Raw genomic sequence first — 19,882 nt, 5'->3', positions numbered from 1 at the left:
ATTAAAAAATATAAATAAATTAAAAAATAGATAAATAAAAAAAGTGGCAAGGGGAATATAATATATATTTAACTTGGTGGTTCAAAAGGAATATCAGTCATAAAACTGTATATTTTTTGGTTTTAAGGATTTTTTTTTATAATTAAAAAAACATTTATTTCCAGTGGTAATAATGTAAAGTAGCACAAACACAAACCATCTTTGAGTGTGAACTCCTCCGGTTGCCAGTAAACGACCGACAGGAAAGCAATTTTCAAATATGTTTCAGAAATAGAGTTTTTATGAATTATTTACATGAATTTAAAAATATTTAATCCTCACCGCGAGCCTTTTCCAAGGCTATTTTTTATGGTAGCTCTCAAGATATGTTCATGCATGTGATAGAAGGAAAAAAATAATAATAAATGGCTGAAATAGACAAAAATTGATCAAAATAAAGTTGAGAAAACGCCAGTTTCACCACTGTCGTAAAACGTCACCGTGCGGTGTTGCAATGGCCTTTGCTGCGACAGCACTTTGCGGCAGCTGGGAGATCGATGAGAAGGCAGCGACTATCGTCGCCAGTTGAAACATTTTCGCCTCGTTAATCCTCGGATTTATGCAATATTCGGCGAGGTAACGTGTATATTGTTTTTGTATATCCCTTCGCTTTGTGAATGCGAGTGTATTCAACGTTTTCCAAGCGCGAATCTCCACCTTAATGCGGTGGGATGGCCACAGTGCCGCCTGGGCCTAGTAGCGCACTGCCCGTCTCCCCGGCTGATATTCCTCCTTTCCCCGGGGCAGGGGTTGCGGGCTCCGCGGAGGACGACGGAGAGCCGGCCGGCCACAGAGAGGACCGTGTACCCGGCGGCGCGGGGGACACGTCGAAGCCGGCGACCGACGTGAAACAGTCGGTCAAGAAAAAGCAGAAAAACATGCTAGCGCGAGTTAGCCCGGCGGCGCTTCACCTGAAAATGCAAAGCCAGGAGCAGCAGCAGCTAAACGGCTTGGCTAGCCCCACGGAGGACGCCGACAGCCGGCAGCACGCAGCGAACCGGCCCGACAATCCGAGACCGTCCGTGGACAACTGTGACAGCAGCACCGGTGGGGGCCTAGCGGCGAGAAACAATAGTGAGCATTGCCAACGCGAAGGCCACAGCCCCTTCTCCAAAAACGGCAGTCACCCTCACCTCGTTAACAATAGCATGAACGGGATGCCGGGCTGCACAAGGACTGACGCGGTCCGCGGACAAACCGACGAGGAAGACAAGGACGGCTTTGACCTCACGCAAACCCCGAGACCGCCGGGCGCAGAGCCGCCGGACGCCGCCGGGCCCGGCGGAGCGCAGCAGCAGCAGCAGCAGCAGCCGCCGGCGGCTGAGCTGGCGCGGCTCGACTTGAGCCGCTGCCCCGGCCGGGTTGCAGAGGACGGCCACGGTATTTGTTATGTGCGCTACGAGTCCGAGCTGCAGATGCCGTGGATCATGAGACTGATCACTAAGGACTTGTCTGAGCCTTATTCAATTTACACGTACAGGTACTTCATCCACAACTGGCCGCAGCTCTGCTTTCTGGTGAGTTTGGATTTAACAGGCTTCCCTTTCACTTCTGTCCTGGTGGTATCCGTGATTTCACGTCAATTCCAGCTGTCTGTCAAAACACAAGTGGCACTGTTCTGTTATGCACTGTGGAGAAACGCACACGCCGTGCATGTAAATGTAATGTCATCCCATCCGTCTGCAAGGCAGCGTTCGTCTAGAGGTCAGCGTCTGTGAAAAAATGTCATTAAAAGCAGGTTTAAAATTCACAAAATGCCTGCAAACGTTCGATACCGATAACGTACCCACTTGCCATCGATTTGTAGACTCGGGATTTCTACTGTCGTACGGTTTGTAAGAATACGGCCGTTCGGACGATGCGATGAAATTCTTACTTTGTCGATCCCGTCACGCCGGGCGAATTAGGAAGAGAGACAGCACGGCAACAAGGGACAGTTTACAGGGATGTTTGAAAAATTAAAAAGAAAAACAACGTCCATTAAAGACTTTGAAGTTCAAAATCTGAACACAGTTGTGATTTATATCAGGGGTAGTAACCCCTTGTGTCTATGCTTTCTACCCTTAAGGTCATAAATGTCTTGTTTAATTTTATTTCTTTCCTGAATGACATGAGAGGAAGTGGCATGAAATTGTGGGGTCAAGGGTCATCTCAAGAGAGACAGCGGGATGACAGCAGCTTCTTGGAAATCGTTACTGCTTTTGTGACACCGCGCTCGCGCCCTGACGGTTCTAAATTTGTTTGTCCGCACTGCAGGCAATGGTGGAGCAGGAGTGTGTCGGAGCCATAGTATGTAAGCTTGACATGCACAAGAAGATGTTCCGACGTGGCTACATTGCCATGCTAGCCGTGGACTCAAAACACAGAAGGAAAAGCATCGGTAAGACGCCGCCCCCGTGCATTCATTGCAGATTAACTTAGTTGATTTTGCCTCATCGTGCTTTGAACCCCATTATATAACTTATTTAAATGATGTTCTCCACCTCAGAATAAGAAGGTAAGCGTCACTTATTCATAAGTCATTACTTTACATAGTCTCTTTTCTTCCAGGTACTAATCTGGTAAAGAAGGCCATCTACGCCATGGTGGAGGGGGACTGTGATGAGGTGAGATACCTAATCTTGACACCGAAGTGACAAAATCACGAACCCTCTGCCATCAACTTCCATTAACATAATCAGTCTGCACATGTTACTGAAAATCCACAGCAAACCGAAAAACCCCCATAGATAATTAAACTGGCACATAAAATGCGGAGGAAGAAAAAATGTTGGTCAACACATCCTTAGGGCGACGCTGACCTATGTTTTGTTGCTGTGTTTTTGTATCTGTGGTGCCACACAAAAGCTTTTACTTTCTCCCTCCTCATCCTCACACAATGAAACATTCTGGCCAACTTATTTTTGGCCTCGATGTGAAACTCGGATCTTTGCACATCGGGTACCCACTGATACTCTATACCTATACTGGATGTTTACTCAAAGTTTGCTGCGATATTTTGAAACTCCAGATAAAATACTTGATCCGCACACAGGAGAGTTCCTGGTTAAAAAAAAAAAAAAGGAAGGTATTGAACTCGTGATACGATAGAAACACAGGCGAAGTCGTGAAATTTCAAAATCAGCAGCTTGGTCGTCTTAGAGGAGTGTAAAAGAGTGGAGCGTCTTTTCTCAGCTTTGCAGACGTGCAAATACAAATACAGACGCCAGGGACAAAGTGAAGAAGAGCAGCGCCGGTTGCAGTAGCTTTTGCCCACGGTCATTATTAGAGGTCGAGAGTAATAGCGCAGTAAAAGACGCCTCCGGCTGAATGTCCTCTTAAAATTTATGGCCAACAATTTTGGCACGTTTGTTTTTGTTTTATTTTAATCGATAAGCTGTAACGTAAACCAGTGATTTCACGTTATTCTAAGCCCTGGCTGTATATTTTATCTCATAAATGACAATTATACGCGTAAAGAGAAGCGTGAGATAACCATGCAATGGAACAAGTGCGGTTGTTGTCAGGACCTGTGCTTAAGAGCCTGTTTTGTGCACGTGTTTGGGTTTAACCTGCGAAAATATACAATGAACAAATAGCCGGTGGAAAACAGCAGATGGCTGAGGAGCAAAAGTGCAATATAGGTTTCCTCTGAAATGACAGAGGCTTCAAACTGGGACAAAAGGAGATCATATATTGAACTCAGATGTTGTCTGATTCATCTTGCTCTTAGGTTTACATTTTAAAAGCTGGTTATTGTGCATCCGTGATCATGGCCGGTTTCGTCTGAACAGCTTCCAGCAGCCTGAGACCACACCCATAATTTCTGAAGAGAGCTTGTCGTGGTTGCCGAGAAGACACGTGTCAGTCAGACTTCCCACCAGATTGGCTCCTAAATGCTGTTCATCTGACTCATATGACTGCTTGAATATTAGAAATTCCTAAACCAACTCCTCCTGCATTACAGCACAATATGAATTAATGCTCCGATTTAATTGATCAAATGCTGAATATTCATTTATTTGTAAATTGATTTCTCACATTTTAACATTGATTGTAATAGAATTCAGGCTGTGTTTTTCATATCTCATGGGTAGCAACTCCCAGGCGGTAGCTCCGTCACAGCCCAAGTTGTTTATGATAAAACATTTCTATAGTGTGAATGAAACAGTGAGGGGCGGTTGATGTGGCACCTACATTAGCTGATAAGAGCAACATGTTACCTAACAAATGCCATGTTAGTCAGTACTCCCAGTTTTATTATTTTTTTTCTCATTTTTATGTTTTTTTACAACTTCAGCTCCAGGGCAGCGGGCAAAAGTGACTCTCAGAGAAGTTGGTTCAGCAAGAATGGATCCATTCTGACATTTAGAAATGTATTTTTCACCTGTCTAGACAGGGTATAATCATTACCGCTCAAATAGAAATAAGATCTGTGCATGTGTACGTATAGAGTGTCATTAGAGACGTATCCTACTGGCAGCCCTCCAGCTCTGCACTTGTGAACCAAGTTGTTTGCTAATGCCTGACCTAAAAGGGGAATTATGCATGTTTACTTTACATGAAATATTGATTTAATTTAATTTAATGTCTAATCTGACATGGCAAAGAGCTTGTTGAAATATCAACACATGGGGAACATGTATCAGTTAATGTTAAAAATTAGGATAAGTTTGCCATCTTTATACAGACTGATCGCATTTTATACTTAATCCTTAGCTAATAGTATGAGAAAATTCTCTCAATTGAATCAAAAACTGTCTAAAATTGTTGAAAGTGTGATCCACCTTCAGTTTACAAAGAAATGTCTTAAAGACGAACAGGAATGTCCCAAAAAACGCACAGTCGTTTTTCCCAAATCACTGCAAAATATGCACATGGGTACGCGTAAGCACGCAGACATACCTTGAATATATGCTGTCAAGTGGGGCGACCTAATGGGCGTGTTTTAAATGTAATAAGGCAACAAGTACAGTTAAACTATGTTGCAAAAGTTTGACTTTTCCTCTATTTATTCATTTATTTATTTATTTGCCCCCCCCCCCCCAAATAAAACTCCCTTGTGTTTGTTCACAGGTTGTACTGGAGACCGAGATCACTAACAAATCAGCCCTGAAGCTCTACGAGAACTTAGGTTTTGTAAGAGACAAGCGGCTGTTCAGATATTATCTGAACGGCGTGGACGCACTGCGGCTCAAACTGTGGCTCCGCTAATGAAAGGAAGAGGGGGACATGGGGAGGACAGGACAGCATGTGCTGTTACCTTCGTACACTATCAGCTTGAGTCTCAGCTCTGCCCTGGTCATTAACACGCGCACACACACACACACATACATGCACACACACCTGTGTACAAACCTGCAAAAAGTATGCACATAGGTATGCATAGACACGCAAACACACCCTATTTTTGTCCTTGACCTTGAACAACTGTTGATTTGGTATAAACCGACTGAAATCCCTCCATATGTTTCCCACGAAGAGCCCCCCCTCCCCCATATACTTTTTGGAGGAGGGGGAGGCGAGTGAGGGTGGTCTCTGGGATGACCTTAAGTGAGGACTAGGTGACCTTTTTTGACCCTTCAAGCTTGGAAAGCGCACGGAGCGGGAAGTCGGGTGTGAGGCAGCTCAGGTGAGGACACACGCCTGCACTCCCAGAGGACATAACATCACACCAGATCATCCCCCCTTCCCCCCCCCCCAAAAAAAAAGAAAAAAAAAAACAAAACCCAGGACAAAACAAACTTGGTGGTGCAAACCAGAAACAAGTGAGCGAGGCAGTAAAACAGACTGGGAAGTAAAAATATTTGTGGAGTTTATTTTTGTTTCTTTTTTAACCTTGTATGTTGGCTGGGGGTAGGGGGGGAGTCTGTATGTTTGTACAGCCTTTTTTTTTTTTTTTGAGTGTTCAGCCTTTTTGTGTGTGTGTGTGTGTGTGTGTGTGTGTCCGAATGCACGTGTTGGGCAGCACTGAGTGAATGAGTGAATGTGTGTGTGTGTGTGTACACACATGCTTGAATGGAAATGAGTCCGCACTGTCATCCCACCTTTTTGTCTGTGTTTCCCGAACCTGTCCACGTGGCGCAGTTGTTTCCACCACATGCCTCGTCCGGCGAGGCTAAAGCCCGCAGAGATAAGCATGCGTTTATTTTAACCCGTGCACGTGATCAGCGTGTACCCATTAACCCTCTGAACCCCTTCCTCTGTGTGGTTTGAGCATTTCGTAGAGCCCGACCAATGCTGGAGTTTTGCAGTCGATGCTGATGTCCAGGAATAAACATCTCTGACATGGATTTAAAAAAAAAAAAAAAAAAAAAGCTGATTTTTAAAGGCCCATTTAAAAGTCATCAACACTACACCAGACCCATGTTACGAACAAACGATGTTCACAAAACCGATACAAATATCCGGACGATTTCCAAATTCAATCAGAAAAGACTGAGAGGTGACATGTATATGATCTCATTTGCACTTTTGGACTTTGGAAGTCGGTTAGTCAGAAATACAACCTTAAATCGGGGCAGCACTGGCCACCATCAGCGACCAAATCAGATTGACGGGTCAATAAATGTCAATGTCACAACCTACGTTCAGTAAGATCTCAACATCCGAGCAACTTCTCTTTCCAGAGGGTAATTCGTACAACGCAAGCCGATCGGATCTTTTGAATGTAAAACACTGCCCTGGGCAGACCAGTATTTTGGTTGGGCTCTTGCGTGTCGGCGCAGATAAAAAAAAAAATGAAAAAAAATCACTCCTGTTAGCACCTTTTCACTTTGACCATCTGATGGATCTGCGTCGGCACCAAAGTCTCAGTCCATCCAACCCCGGAGAGGAGTTGCATTCATTTGGCTTCCAGTTTCGATCCATCAGAGCGCCCCCAATTGCACTGCCAACCCCAGCACAAGTCCCAGTAACTGAGCAATCAGAGTCTTTCTGAGAGACTGCCAGCATTGGCGCGGTCCAATGGGCCTTAGCTGTCTCCGTTCACCAGTCCTTTGGACGATCAGTCTGATTCTCCTCATTGCAAGTGCCACTCGGTCCATTAACACTCGCGGCCTCGGCGGCAGACGGAAGGGGACGTATCGAGTCCTGTTTGAGAATGATTCGTGTGTTTGCGTACGTGTGGGCCTTTATCTCTCGAGGATAAAAAGGAAAATAGACAAGTATTCTTAGCAGATTATATTTTATTATTTTTTTGTTCGCTTTTCAGATTATTTAGATATATATACACCTGTATAACCTCATGCCGCGTGTCCGTGGCGGAGTCTACAACGCACTTCCCAGGTGTCCTCGCTCGATTCACAACCAACCTCGACCCCCGGTAGTTTTTCCCGATACACAGCAAGGAATGCGTGATCTACACGTTGTTAGTTCACGCTACTCGTGGCAAAAAAAAATGTTCGCTTTAACCGCTTCGGTTTCTCTTCAAAAGTAAAATGAACAAAGGTCAGATGCACTTCTATGGAAATTGCTGCCGTGACTATGTTGGTTTGAATGTGTCTGTGTTATTTTGACAAAGGAGTGGATTTTTTTTTTTTCTGCAACATTTATTTCTCTTCTTCCAGAGGCCCTGCACAAGAACATAACTTTTTTTTTTTTTTTTTTTTGTGTGTTCTGTTTTGTTCCAGCCTATTAAGGAAAACAGGACCTGTTAGTAAAAGAAGGAACAAAAACAAATGAAGTTTTTGTTGTTGTTTTTGTTCTGAGTTTGTTTGTTTTTTTTTTTTCTAGAATTTTGGGTGTCGGCTTGATAGATTGAAGGAAACAGATTGGTTGATCTTTTCGGGAAATGTAAACCGCACAGAACAAGCCAGCTTTTTTGGGGAAAGTCATTTGTTCGTTACGCTCCCTGTTGTAAGATGACAAGTAAATGCCCTTTTCTGTGTACGCCGTAGGGAACTAGAGACCTGCCTCGGGCTTATGCTATCTGTGGCTTACCTCAAAGTCAAAGGTCTTAAAATATAAATGTACTCGTTATGGCGGTTGCCTAGTTCGGTAAACAAGCTCTCAAAACTGGTGGGTCAGCGGGAATTCACTTCTTGATCAAATCAACATAACTAATCCCTCATATATTCTGCGACTTTGGATAGTAAACTCAAAAAACACCTGTTGTGTAATATTTTTCAGCAACACACATCTAAGTGATAGAGGTGCGGGGTGAGAGATCGGTGCATGGATGGTCAGGAAAGTGGTTCCACGCTGGGTTTCTGCTCGTGTCGTAAACGAGTAGACACACAACTCAAAACAAAAAAGCGGTTTTGAGGCTGGATGTGTATTTTAAGACCTTCAGCTTCTAAGCAACTGATACCATTGACTTTCATTCATTTTCCCGAGCTAATTTCCAGGAGGCCGTCTTTTTAGCTCCCTAATGCGCATGGAGAGAAGAGCACGGAATTGTATTTTATGTTACTTTGGGCTTTGTTGCACATGGGGCAAATCTCCCCCCAAAGTCAGCTTGCTCTTTGAAATCCCCTCCAATTTGGAAACTACATGGCAGTTTGTGAAATGCAATTCAAGCTTTCTCGCCATCAATTATGCAATTTGATATCCGTGCGTATGTGTGCGTGTGTTTTTGTGTGTTTATCCTGCCAACGGTCCTTAAGAGCAGAAGACACTTGAGACACTGCCATGTGCCCCGACCGAAAGCTAGATCCGCTTTAACGCGCCGACCGCAGGACACGCTTCTACAAGACCCCAAGCAAACATTCATTCCGACCAGCCGTTTGAATGGTTTTTCGAATCGATACCTCCGAGTGACACGACAAGACCTTGTTGATGATCTGGGTGTATCTTCCCCCCTTCCTGCCCTCCCGAGCTAAAATATTACATCCCAGGAGCCCCCGGCCGAGAGGGAGAGTAGATGTTTACGGAGTTGCCGCTCTCATAACAGCCTGTGTATGTTTGTGTCTGTGTGCTCTTGGAACAATGGATCACGTTACCCGTTTTCTTTTTCGTATGCAAGCGTTCCACTCACCCGATATAACGAAAGCATGTTTTTTTTTTTTTTTCTTTTCTGTGAATCATCTGTTGGGAGGGGGGGGGGAGTTGATTGATTTATCAGATTTGATGTTTTATTTTTAATTTCTGTGCTGCTTAAACCCATCCAGAGGTGTTAACTACAGTGATGTAGTAGCATTTCATAGCAGGCATACGTGACTGTCTAGAAGCCAGCTATTAATCTGCCTTTCCTGCTTACGTCACAGTTGAGAATTCAGTGATTGACCCTCCCTCACGCTCCTCCTGGATTGTCCTTGAGGTTTAAATCTTCGGCCCCCGCTTTTGGACCCTTACTTCCAATTCTCCGTTCGGATCTTTCAGCGCAGCGACTACTGTTGAACGAGAGGACAGGAAAGGATAAGATAGCACATAAACCACTAGACCCCATCTTGCTGTGTCACAGCAGTTTGCAGGAGGTCTTGGTTTTCAGATTTGGAAGATGTGACATTTTGATAAAAGTTTTGAGAAACTGACAGTTCCGCTGTGTTTCGGGGCATTACAGCCTGCCACGATGAGTCAAAGGGCTCTGTTTAGGTCACCGACTGAAGGGCTTTGTCATTAATATCAGCGTGCAGCCATGGATTGTGGTGTTGCATGGTTTACTAGCTCACACAGATGGCAAATCACCTATTTTCCTCTTGAAATCAGTTTTCAGATGCCAGTTCAGTGTTCGCAGGACCTAGAAGCATTTTTATATCTCAATTTATGAAGTCCGCCGCGTCATCCGGGCGCTCTATTCCAACAGCCCCACGGTGTCCTGATCGAAAGATGACATTCTGCATCACAAATATAAATTCCCCCTAGCAACCACTTTTCTGCTAACGTAGTTATGCTACGCCACAAATCACTGCAGTCCACACAACTGCTCCGCCGCACAAGGAGTGGGGGGGGGGGCTTCCTGCAGTCTCCACATCAGCAACCCCCCCCCCCCCCCCCACCATCCACACAGTGTGCAAAGAGGTGCAAAATAAGTTCTTTTTTTGCATGTCAGACTTGTTTCCCCTGTTCTTCCCCCCCCTCCTGTCCCCTTTCTTGATTTTGATCTGGAAATGTCCAATAGCTTTTATTTAATGTGGAAAAAGAACACAGAAATAAATTATTTGATTTTTTTAATGCTGTAAACCGGAGTGGATCTCATTCGAAACATCACCGCACTTTGAGATTGTTACCCTTATGATGGGAGAGGGACCATAATTTACAGAAAGAGGTTTATTGGGCCACACAGTTTCATATCTACATTAAGGGAGGAAAAAGTCACTATTTTACATCACACCCTAGAACAGTATCACTGCAATACACTGGCAGTTGTACATTTAAGCATATCAAATGATGCCACATAAAATGTCTTTACCTTGACTGACAGATAAAATATTTTATTAACCAATAATTTATCAGAATGAAATATTCTGAAATGAAACATTCTTAAAAAATGAAACTCTTTGTACTCAAGTAGGGAAGGTAATGATGGAAAATTACCAAAATTCAGAGGATTTTTTTTATATCCGTTTACATCTGCTTTGGAATGGATAAGGACATGTCTAAAACTAGTGTATTGACTGTGTTCACCTCAAATCAACTTTCACTATATTATGGATGCAAGTTGAGCAGTATGATTTAAAAACAAACAACAAAAGAAGTCCACGTCCTTTTCTTGTATTGCTCTTATACAAATTAGTTGCAGATGTCTAGATTTTTTTTTTTTTTTTTTTTTTTTTTTTTTTTTTTGGCAGGGGTGAATTTCGGGACAATCCTCACATTCTGAAGTCATTTCGAGGTAATGTCTAAGGAATTTCGGACCAATTTTGAGGTCACGTGCTGCTAATATTCCAAGGTTACCTATTGGCTACATGAGTTGATGAAATTCCTCCAACGTTTAAAACAACTGAATGAATTCCAGAAAATTCCAATCCAAAAATAATTCCCTCATATAATCTTATTTTTATAACCACATTATAATCCCTGGCTGGCAAAGTATAGTTAGATCTCTATATATGACAACTTTCAATGTAAAAAATAGCCACAATATGATATCACAGTTAAATGATATTTGATGTACAGTATATTAAGATATTGTCCAGACCTCCTCTTGGCAACAGGACATTGTAAGCAGAACATGTTTGGCTTAACATTTACTTTATCCCGTGTCTTAACACACAGCTGGCTTGAACAAAGAAACACATTGTGAAAATAATCTCCCACCCATTGTCTTTCGATGTTTGTGCTTTTCAAGCCGGGAACATCACGTCTCTTCCAAAGAGGCGTCTTGATTTCCTTCTGACAGACTGACTGGGTGATGTTTTTCAGAACAACCACATCTTGCAGGTTGGACAATGAGTCTCGATCGGTCCTTCTAAACGGACGTATCTTTATATCTTTTTACTGCTACATACATTATTGGATGAAGGTGTTTTCGTATGCGCTTATCACAGTAACTATGACCTCCCATTTAAACATTTACAACTGATTCACATGTAACACAAACATCAATGCAAATAATTGCAATGAGCACAAATCTTCACCGAAGGAATTAGTTTGTCACGGTTTCTTGTCAGGAGTACAACTGAGCTTCATTTGCCGTAAATATGGAGTGAACAATGTTAGCTGCTCAGTTTGCACGAAGAGGAAGTAGAGAAATGGCTAGCGTGGCTCTGTCCGAAGCTTAAAAAAAGACTAAATGATTATATTGTACTTATAAAGCACACTAATTTAACATGCTTGCAGATCTTTTAAAGAAAAAAATGGCCAAAATATTACTCATTTACAAGAGGCCTCATTCATTTTCTCTACAGAAACTCCATTTAGTCACTGTTCCTGTTCAGGAAATAGTCGAGTTCATGTAGTAGTGCGTCAAAGCTTAATTAAAATTGATATTTTATGTTTACTCCACTGTGGAGCATGGAGTTGAAACATTTTTATTTCATGACATTACCTTAACGTGTTTTTAAGGTTCCTACTCTGATTAATGTCTAAACTTCACGGGGAAATAGACGGCATGTTGTCTTATATTAGGACAGAACTAGGCTTGCTGTTTTGTCAGCTCTATGCTAAGCTAAAAGGCTGCCAGCCGTAGCTAACATTATTAGCCCACAAACACAATATCCACCAGGTTATTCACTCCTGACAAGAAACATTTCCCTCACTCTTTTTTTTTTCTAACAATTCCTTTAAATATCTTAACTGGTAGCAAGAAATATATATTTACACTAACGTGACTGATCTCAAGTTAGCTAATTTTTTTCCCTTTACTACATATATTTACACTATTTGTGTGTTAGAACTTTTCTACAGCCCTTTCGTTCCTCGACAGAAATAGGGCCAACCTTCACGAAATTGACCAGCAACTCCCTTTCCACCTGCTGACACACAGCAAATGTGTTTTTTTTTTTTTTTTTTTACAAGAAGCGGTTGAATTATTGTTATTTTTTTTTGTTGTTTTGTTTAACGTGCATCATATCGGAACCTACCGGGCCTTCGATCTAGAACCAACATCGCCTGACAATATTGAGAAAAGTGCCGTTTTAAAAAGGGCGTGGGGACAAAGCTGACCTGCGTTCAGCCCGTGCAAATGGTGCCCTACACTCTGTCACATTCTGTGGATCAGATGAGTCATAGCCAAACAGCTCTTGGTGATTAGAGATGCAGTCGTCATAGCGATGGTGATGCTCGCCGGCTCTCCGTGGCAGGAGCATCAGCTGTCGGTCGCCGACGGGAGAATCAGAACTCGTCCTCGGAGCTGTCCGCCAGCAGCATAGCCTGGTCCTGACGGCTGGTGCCGGGCTCACAAGGTTGCTGAGGATGAATAATTGCCTAATTAGCAACGAGCTAACCGCCATTAATCAGCGCATTCCCATACAAAGGACTACATTTGTCAGTCGATTAATAAGTGATTAGAATAATGTATTGGTATTGACCTCTGGCTGCCTGACCTTCCGCCTCTGGTGCTTGAAGCTGTTCCTCCTCTTGCGGTGAATCATCCTGATGCTGTAGAGGGCGCCGACGATGAGCAGGGCCCCCGCGATGCCGATGCCCACGGGGGCCAACATCCCAGACACGTAGCCCGCCTGCCGAGGAGGGAGACACAATGAGGACAAAGACGTTTGATTAATTAGCCTGACGCCTGATTTATCTCGTCAAATTGCCCTACTGTTTTTTCCGGGATCCCGATATAACAATTTCGGACCGTCAAGGACAGTTTGAGACGAGTCTCACCTTCTCTCTGATCAGCTCTACCCAGCTACGCACTGAAAGGAAAGAGCCGTGTATTAGTCCGATCCGTGCACGTGTTGCGGTTCGTGGGTGTGGACGGGTTGGGTTTGCGTGTCATACTCAGCCCTTGGTTTCGCTGAACCCAAACAGGAGGTGGAGGAATCAGGCTGTACGGAGGCTGCGTGGAGGACGACTGAGGGATCTCTGCCAAATCTTCATCACTCTCCTCCATCGACTCCTCCGAATTATCTTCGTCATCTTCGTCATCGTCGTCATCGTCATCATCTGTCTCCTCTGCGGAGAACGATCGTGATTTTGTTTCTGTTATTTGTTTTTTTCCGCACAGCTGCAAAACTCCTCTTACCCTCCGACTCCATTTCCTCAAACCCCGGTCCCGAATTGTGCGCAGGCCGACGGGTTGCCATGGTTACAGTCGCCGAAGCGTGCAGGATGGATGAGACGGAGGGACCATGGATGGACAGGTTCTCCTTGATATTTGGTGTCTGCACAGTCCCTGTATTTACGGGGGGAAAGTTCAATTGCGACTTGGATCTTTAGACACCAAGGTGACATTTTAGACTCCGGACATTAGACATAACAAGTTGTGCCTCAATGACAACTCGTAACTTAACATCCTGATGAAGTATTGGATATTTAATTGTTCCCTTTGCCGTCTGACTAAACTGTGAATAACACAGTCACGACTGGATGGCTGGATGCAATGAAAGCTTCTTCATATTGTATTTGTAGGGGTTAAAAGGAAAAAAAATGCATCACTATCTAATTTCAATACACTTGACGAGACTGATCGGCTAGCGTGACACTAATTATCATGTAATCTAGATTAGTTGTTCTGGTTTATATGTTTGATATTTTTTTCCCAGCAATTTCAAGTTCAGTTTCTGTTGACTTGAAGTGATTTTCTGCAAACTATTTTCTAAAGTCTTCTGAGGCTCTTTCTTTATTTCTCACACATTTGCATATTTCCTCAGGATTTTGAAGGCAATTTGTGGATGAAAAAACTTCTTCTTTTCCTTGGGGCTGCTCCCTTCAGGGTTCGCCACAGCCAATCATCATCCTCCTTCTAAACCTCCTCTTCACATCCTCTTCTCTCACACTAACTAACTTCATGTCGTGTTTCACTCCATCCAAACATCTCCTGTTTGGTCTTTCTTCTCCAGACCTCCTGCCTGGCAGTTCCAACCTCAGCATCCGAGTACCCAGATCTCCTCTATCCCACCACCGGACATGTCCAAACCATCTCAGTCTGACTTCATCTCCAGAACATCTAGCGTGAATTCGAATCAAAATTTTCTTGGCAACTGGACTTGTCACCCCTCATCTGCGAGGCTTCTTCTTCGTCTAGGTTACGATGGCTTGTTATGCAAATGGCAGAAACTCGGCGGAAGGGGGTTGTTATGCTAATGGTGGTGTCGTTTGGTGAGGACGAAGGTGCGACTTTTGGGGATTTAGCTGGATTAGGTAAAAAAAAAAGAAGGTGAAGCCAAATTTCTCAGAATGTGAAACAAAAGAGTGGAACCTGTTGATCACATGGACTTAAGTTCAGGTGGAAGTTACCGGCGGCTGGTTCTGCTGGTGAATCCCTCCGGGTTGTTTGCAGGGTCCAGAAGGTCCTGGTCCATGCGCTTATCCATCTTGGTACTGATCCCAGTACAACATTGAGGCCCCCTTCCTCTGTTCGGAGACGGATTTTCCGTTTTTACAAAAATGTCTTCTCCGGCCTGGATCCGGACGCCGCCGTCTTAACAGAAACGACCCTTGTCCCCCAGGTGTAGGTGGACCACGGAGTCCCGTCCTGAAGCGTTGCCTCTCCTGCGTCGCACCATCCGTTTGTGCAGAGGTTGTCTGCTCTCCCCTCGATATAAACATGTGCCGCCCCACTAATGGACTCATTCCCGCTCCTATCCATCCTCCTCGCTCCCAAAGAGAACCTCCAGCTTTCGCTCCTGTCTTTTCCTCGGCGTCTCTAAACCAGACAACATCGCACCTGGATATGTTTCTTCGCCTCTTCTCAACTCTCCGTTGCTCTGGGCTGTTGATCCTAAGTACTTATTATCCTCCACTTTCTTTATCTCAACTCCCTGTATCCACACCCATATTTTCTGTTTAGCTACTGCTGACCTTCACTCTGCTCTCACTGCAGATCAGAACATCATCTGCAAACATCATCGCATCATAACAAACGAGAAAGGGCTAAGAGCCGATCCCTGATGCACTCCTACGTCACACCTACACGAATGTCATTTCAAATTTTAGACTTGACAAATATCTTCATGTGGTGACGCGTGACAAGATCGGGAAAGTCTCTCTCACCTGGGTCGGGGTCGTTGTCCAACAGGCCCGACTCCGTTCCGGCGTGATGCTGCGAAGCGGGCGGCCCCGATTGGCCGGTGGGATCCAGTAACCCAGCACCAGACGTCTGCCAAGATGACGTCCAGCCTGGAACCAACATGGGCGGGGAGCGAGCGGGACCGTCGCTGTCTGTCTCCATGGAGATCAGGTCCGCCTCCGACAGAGGCGTGCCTTCAGTCACCATGGCAGTGGGTGCCGGAGCGCTGCCGGACAACGGGGTGACTTCCGCGCCCGGGCCTTCCGATGCACTGTCTTCAAAAGGCTCAAAGATGAGAGGGAGCGCCTCCGATGACATGGTGCCTTCGGTGGCTTCCTCCTGAGACAGCGGGACCACAGTGTCCACTGTCATTGTGTCAATACAAGCACAGAGGCAGAATCAGGGTCATGATGGGAGATTTCATTTTGCTTTTAGAGCAGAACTAATTCAGAACTGTCAGAAAAAAAAAAAAAAAAAGCTACAAGTTTTGCCAACATGTTGGATCGACAGTACAAAGAAGTTGAGTTTGATTTTTTTTTTTTTTTTCCAACTCTGGAGAAAGCGTCAATGACAAATATAGTGTAAGAGTGACGCCAAATACTGCGAAAACGGCACCTCTTTGGACATGCAATTTTCTCATTGGAAGCAGTTTTGCTCTCAAGAGATCTGGGTTCACAGTGCAACTGAGACACAATGAAAGGAGGCTTGTGTGAGAAATGCTCAGGAGATAAGCGACGACCACGGGTGCAGCCGTCACAGGAGAAACTGCGTCTCCTTTCGTCCGATGCATTTTGAAAACAAGACTGAAAAGAACGCTTCCAAAGACCGCAATCCTTTTACGTAACACCGTTTTGGGAATTGAGTTTTTTTTTTTTTTTCCTCTCAGCTTCCTTTCTGTTGGGAAGAAGCTTCATCAAACAGACAATCCCCCTGCAGACGGCGGGAACACATATTGGCTCAGACAGACCCCTTTAATCCATTTCCCTCAACTGCCTCCCTGAATAATAACCTGCCTGCTTCTCTACAATAGAAGGAATATAAAGGGTGAGAAAAAGAAAAGAGATGCGAGCGCGTTGTTTGTATTTATTGTGGATAAGGGTTGACAGATAGACCGAGAGAGGTCGAATCCTCTAAAGACCCGGGTGACACGCCCTGCCACCACTCTCTTCCTGCCAGTTGTGTTCTTATTTTCTTTACAGGCTTCAGTCAGGAATAGAAAGTAATTAGACTAGCCCGGGTCCCGGTTGGGGTTCAAAGTGGAGCGTGGAGAAGCGGCCGCCTTCGTCGCCAATCGTCAAAAGCAATCTCTTGCCACGACACGTGTCACTTTAATTTCCGCCTCTATCTTTCACGAAGCCTCCTGGAGCCTTGCAAAGCAAGGAAATCGGAGATTTGGGGTTTTATTTTAGAGCGCTACCACATTCGCCGCCGTGCAAGGATTCTGCTTGTGTTTGTTTTTCACCAGTTGATGTGGGGTTTCTAATGACTCCCCGTGATTGAATTTGAAACAGCCGACTACTTTTATACACGCTGGCTTCGTGGTGATATACCAGAGGATATCCGTGCGAAAATCAAATTGCCTCATTTGCGACGCCGAAAACTTTTGCCTTATGGACCTACTTTGAAAATGAAGCAGCTGGAACACAGACGTTGTATTTCAAGCTATAAACTTGTCATAAGGGGTCGAATTTGAATCCCTTTCTAGCCAGATGTTGGCAGCGAATGCCTCTCGCACGATATGCCTCTAATATAGGCTAAAGCTAATAAGCAGGGGATTTTTTGTTGCAACGAATGGACGGAAAATGAAATCCGAATTTGTATACGAATACATTATTGTCCATTAATGTGATTAACAAAAGCTTTTCCAACTTTACGGACTATTTGACTTACTGCCGCTGGGCCTCACTGTCTCGGTCCACCGACTTTCCGGGCCGTCCTCTTTGGGCATCAGGTTTGGGCCGATGTCGGGTATCAGGGGATCTGGCGGCGTGGATAACGTTGCCGCCTCGTGTCCCCACGTTGACAAAAAAGTGGAGGTGCGAGGGGAGAAGAAGACCGATGGAAGCGGGAAGCCGGTGGAGGAGGCGACTCTCTGCATCTGGACCGAGAGGTCTGGGGTTTTGGTTGACGTCGGCCAGACTGTTTCCGTGTCTCTGCTCTGGATGGAGTCGCCATCTTTGTCGTCGGCCGGCGCCGTGGTGTCTTTGTCCTCCTTTTGCTTCACCTGACCAAGACCTTCGCTTAAGCTGTACGTCTCCAGCTGTGACAATTCTTCAAATCCATGCGCTGTCATCCCTTTAGCGCTGGTGTCAACCATGTCCGACAGCTTAGTTTCCCCCGTGGTAGCTAATACAGACCCCTTTTCCTCTGACTGTTTCTGAGCTGTACTCATCCTCGATGCTCCCCCAGCCTTCTCTTCATCTTTGCTCTGGCTGTGTGCATCTCTGTCAGTCAAACTCAGCCCAGATTTTCCGCCAAAGCTGTCCCCGTTTTCTGCCTGCGTCACGGCACTTTTCCCCTCGGGGTCTGATTTGCGTCCATGCGAGGCAACCGTTTCTTCTGCACCTATATTCGGCAGCGGGCCACCCACAGGTTTTCCATCTGACAGTCTCCCATCTGTGGATCCAGCAGATGTTTGTGAGCTGAAGTTTGGACGGTAGACAGGGTTCCCATAGATACAGAGACAGGTCCCGGCCAGGAGGAGGTGATGGAGCATCCTGGACATTAGCATCGCTGTCTCGTCTCAGTGCCTGGTGAGAGCGGACGCACGCAAACAGGTGAACACAACGCAACCCCTGCCGTTTGTCAAGAGGCGGACGGGACAGAGGGGACGACAGGTGGCTCGGCACACGAGGGAAAAGGTGTGGGTGTGGAATCAAATGTCAAGATGCAAATATTTTTCATGCAGGATGTTGCCTTTGAGAACCACTGAGCAAAGGATTTGCTGCATTTGCGTCTGCCGTTGCTTTCACGCTCCGGTTTTGCAGGTTTGAGTGGCTCAACTATTTTATTCATCATCTTCTCCTTTTTATATAAACATAAGAAAACACAAGTCTCTCTCTTTCACACACACACACACACACACACACACACAGTGAATGAAAGGGGAGGGGGATCTGACACAGCAATCCTCAGCACCCCTCCGCACTTCACCTATAAATAGCGCCAGATTCTCTATCCTCTTCAGATGGATCCGTGAGTGTTTTGTTTTATTTTAAACAGACCTCTGCAGTCTCAGCGCACATTTAAAGCAAATTTAAGCACCTTTTTTCCCAATTAAATACAATCGAAGGGCGCTGGAAGCGTGGTGCATTTCTTACTTTATATCACCCGGTTACAATAACAGATGCAGCATATTAAATATTAAAAAAAAAATCCGCTGTGTCATGTTACAATAATGCCACGGTGACACATAGAGACACTGCGAATCCACATATTGATCAATATATCGTCAGTTTCCATGTGATCAATGCAGGTATTAGTGATTTTTCATGCACTCCAAATCACCTAACCGGGAGATAAACATATGGACTGGCCACAATTTCACTCCTTATGGTAACAAATATCCAACCTGGCCGCTTACAATCGTCACATTGCCGCAATTCACGCGTTTTCACGCATCACACCATCCCAATCGCGTCACACTCCGGTATTGAGAAAGAAATATCGTTTTGCAAATAGATGCACTTACCTTTCAGATGTCATGGCGGGTTGCATTTCCCGGGTGGATGCAGAGCTTCTGCACAAGGATGCAGGGGAGTGAGGGTGGAAATTGTGGGTAGCGTGGCGTGGCGTGGCGTGGAGATCGGCAGATGGAGAAGAAAGAGGCTTGTTGTTGTTTCAGCTCGGCGTCACCGACTGAAAGTCTTCTGCACTTCGCCAGCAGAAGGAAATAGAGGCTTCAAATCCTCGCCTTCAGCCTGCCGTTCCCCCGCAAACCCATCAGATGCCTCACATTTTATTTTATTTTATGTCATTTTATTTTATGTTATTTTATCTTTTTTTTTTTTTTTTTTATTTTATTTTGACGTCGAATCATAAATACACAACTTCGATTCAAATAGAGGGTTTGAACTTCATTTTTCGGAAAATGCCCATGGATGTTGCATTAAAAAAATAAAAATAAAATAATTTTTAAATACTGAAAAAAATTGAAAATTGTGGTCTGTAATTTTTAATCTTTAATATCTCAGTTAACATCCTCGCTTTTTTTGCCTGTTTTTGATCAATAACTGGTGTGTTACATCATATCACGATAATGAATATGTTCCATACTATCGTGTGTTACAGTAAATTATTTGTTGTATT

The 19,882-nt window shown here is 44.6% G+C and overlaps 2 protein-coding genes across 4 annotated transcripts; one reads left to right on the top strand and one right to left on the bottom strand.

Annotated features, from left to right (window-relative positions):
• The first annotated feature begins 517 nt into the window (after positions 1-517).
• Positions 518-6,369, top strand: naa30 (N-alpha-acetyltransferase 30, NatC catalytic subunit). 2 transcript variants are annotated; one of them, XM_086166690.1, is made up of 5 exons: positions 519-615; positions 787-1,556; positions 2,296-2,419; positions 2,590-2,645; positions 5,095-6,369. In XM_086166690.1, the coding sequence occupies exons 2-5, from the start codon at positions 918-920 to the stop codon at positions 5,230-5,232; spliced, it is 957 nt and encodes a 318-aa protein (XP_086022816.1). In that variant the 5' UTR covers positions 519-615; positions 787-917; the 3' UTR covers positions 5,233-6,369. The 2 variants fall into 2 exon arrangements, with proteins under 2 accessions (XP_086022815.1, XP_086022816.1); XM_086166689.1 differs by having other exon boundaries at positions 518-1,556.
• Positions 6,370-10,707: 4,338 nt separating this feature from the next.
• armh4 (armadillo like helical domain containing 4) lies at positions 10,708-19,702 on the bottom strand. Of its 2 annotated transcripts, none has more exons than XM_086166687.1 (8): positions 19,266-19,702; positions 17,465-18,324; positions 15,559-15,939; positions 13,589-13,738; positions 13,345-13,518; positions 13,228-13,259; positions 12,930-13,079; positions 10,708-12,807 (listed from the first exon to the last, which is right to left on the bottom strand). In XM_086166687.1, the coding sequence occupies exons 2-8, from the start codon at positions 18,303-18,305 to the stop codon at positions 12,733-12,735; spliced, it is 1,803 nt and encodes a 600-aa protein (XP_086022813.1). In that variant the 5' UTR covers positions 18,306-18,324; positions 19,266-19,702; the 3' UTR covers positions 10,708-12,732. The 2 variants fall into 2 exon arrangements, with proteins under 2 accessions (XP_086022813.1, XP_086022814.1); XM_086166688.1 differs by having other exon boundaries at positions 12,390-12,807; positions 12,945-13,079.
• Positions 19,703-19,882: the final 180 nt, after the last annotated feature.

This window comes from Fistularia commersonii, chromosome 20, assembly GCF_037954325.1.
Source record: "Fistularia commersonii isolate RoL2024-O1a breed Wild chromosome 20, RoL_Fcom_v1.0, whole genome shotgun sequence".
In the NCBI taxonomy this organism is placed as follows: Eukaryota; Metazoa; Chordata; class Actinopteri; order Syngnathiformes; family Fistulariidae; genus Fistularia; species Fistularia commersonii.
Note: the sequence above shows the minus strand (reverse complement) of the source record. Positions and strands in the feature narration are given on the sequence as shown.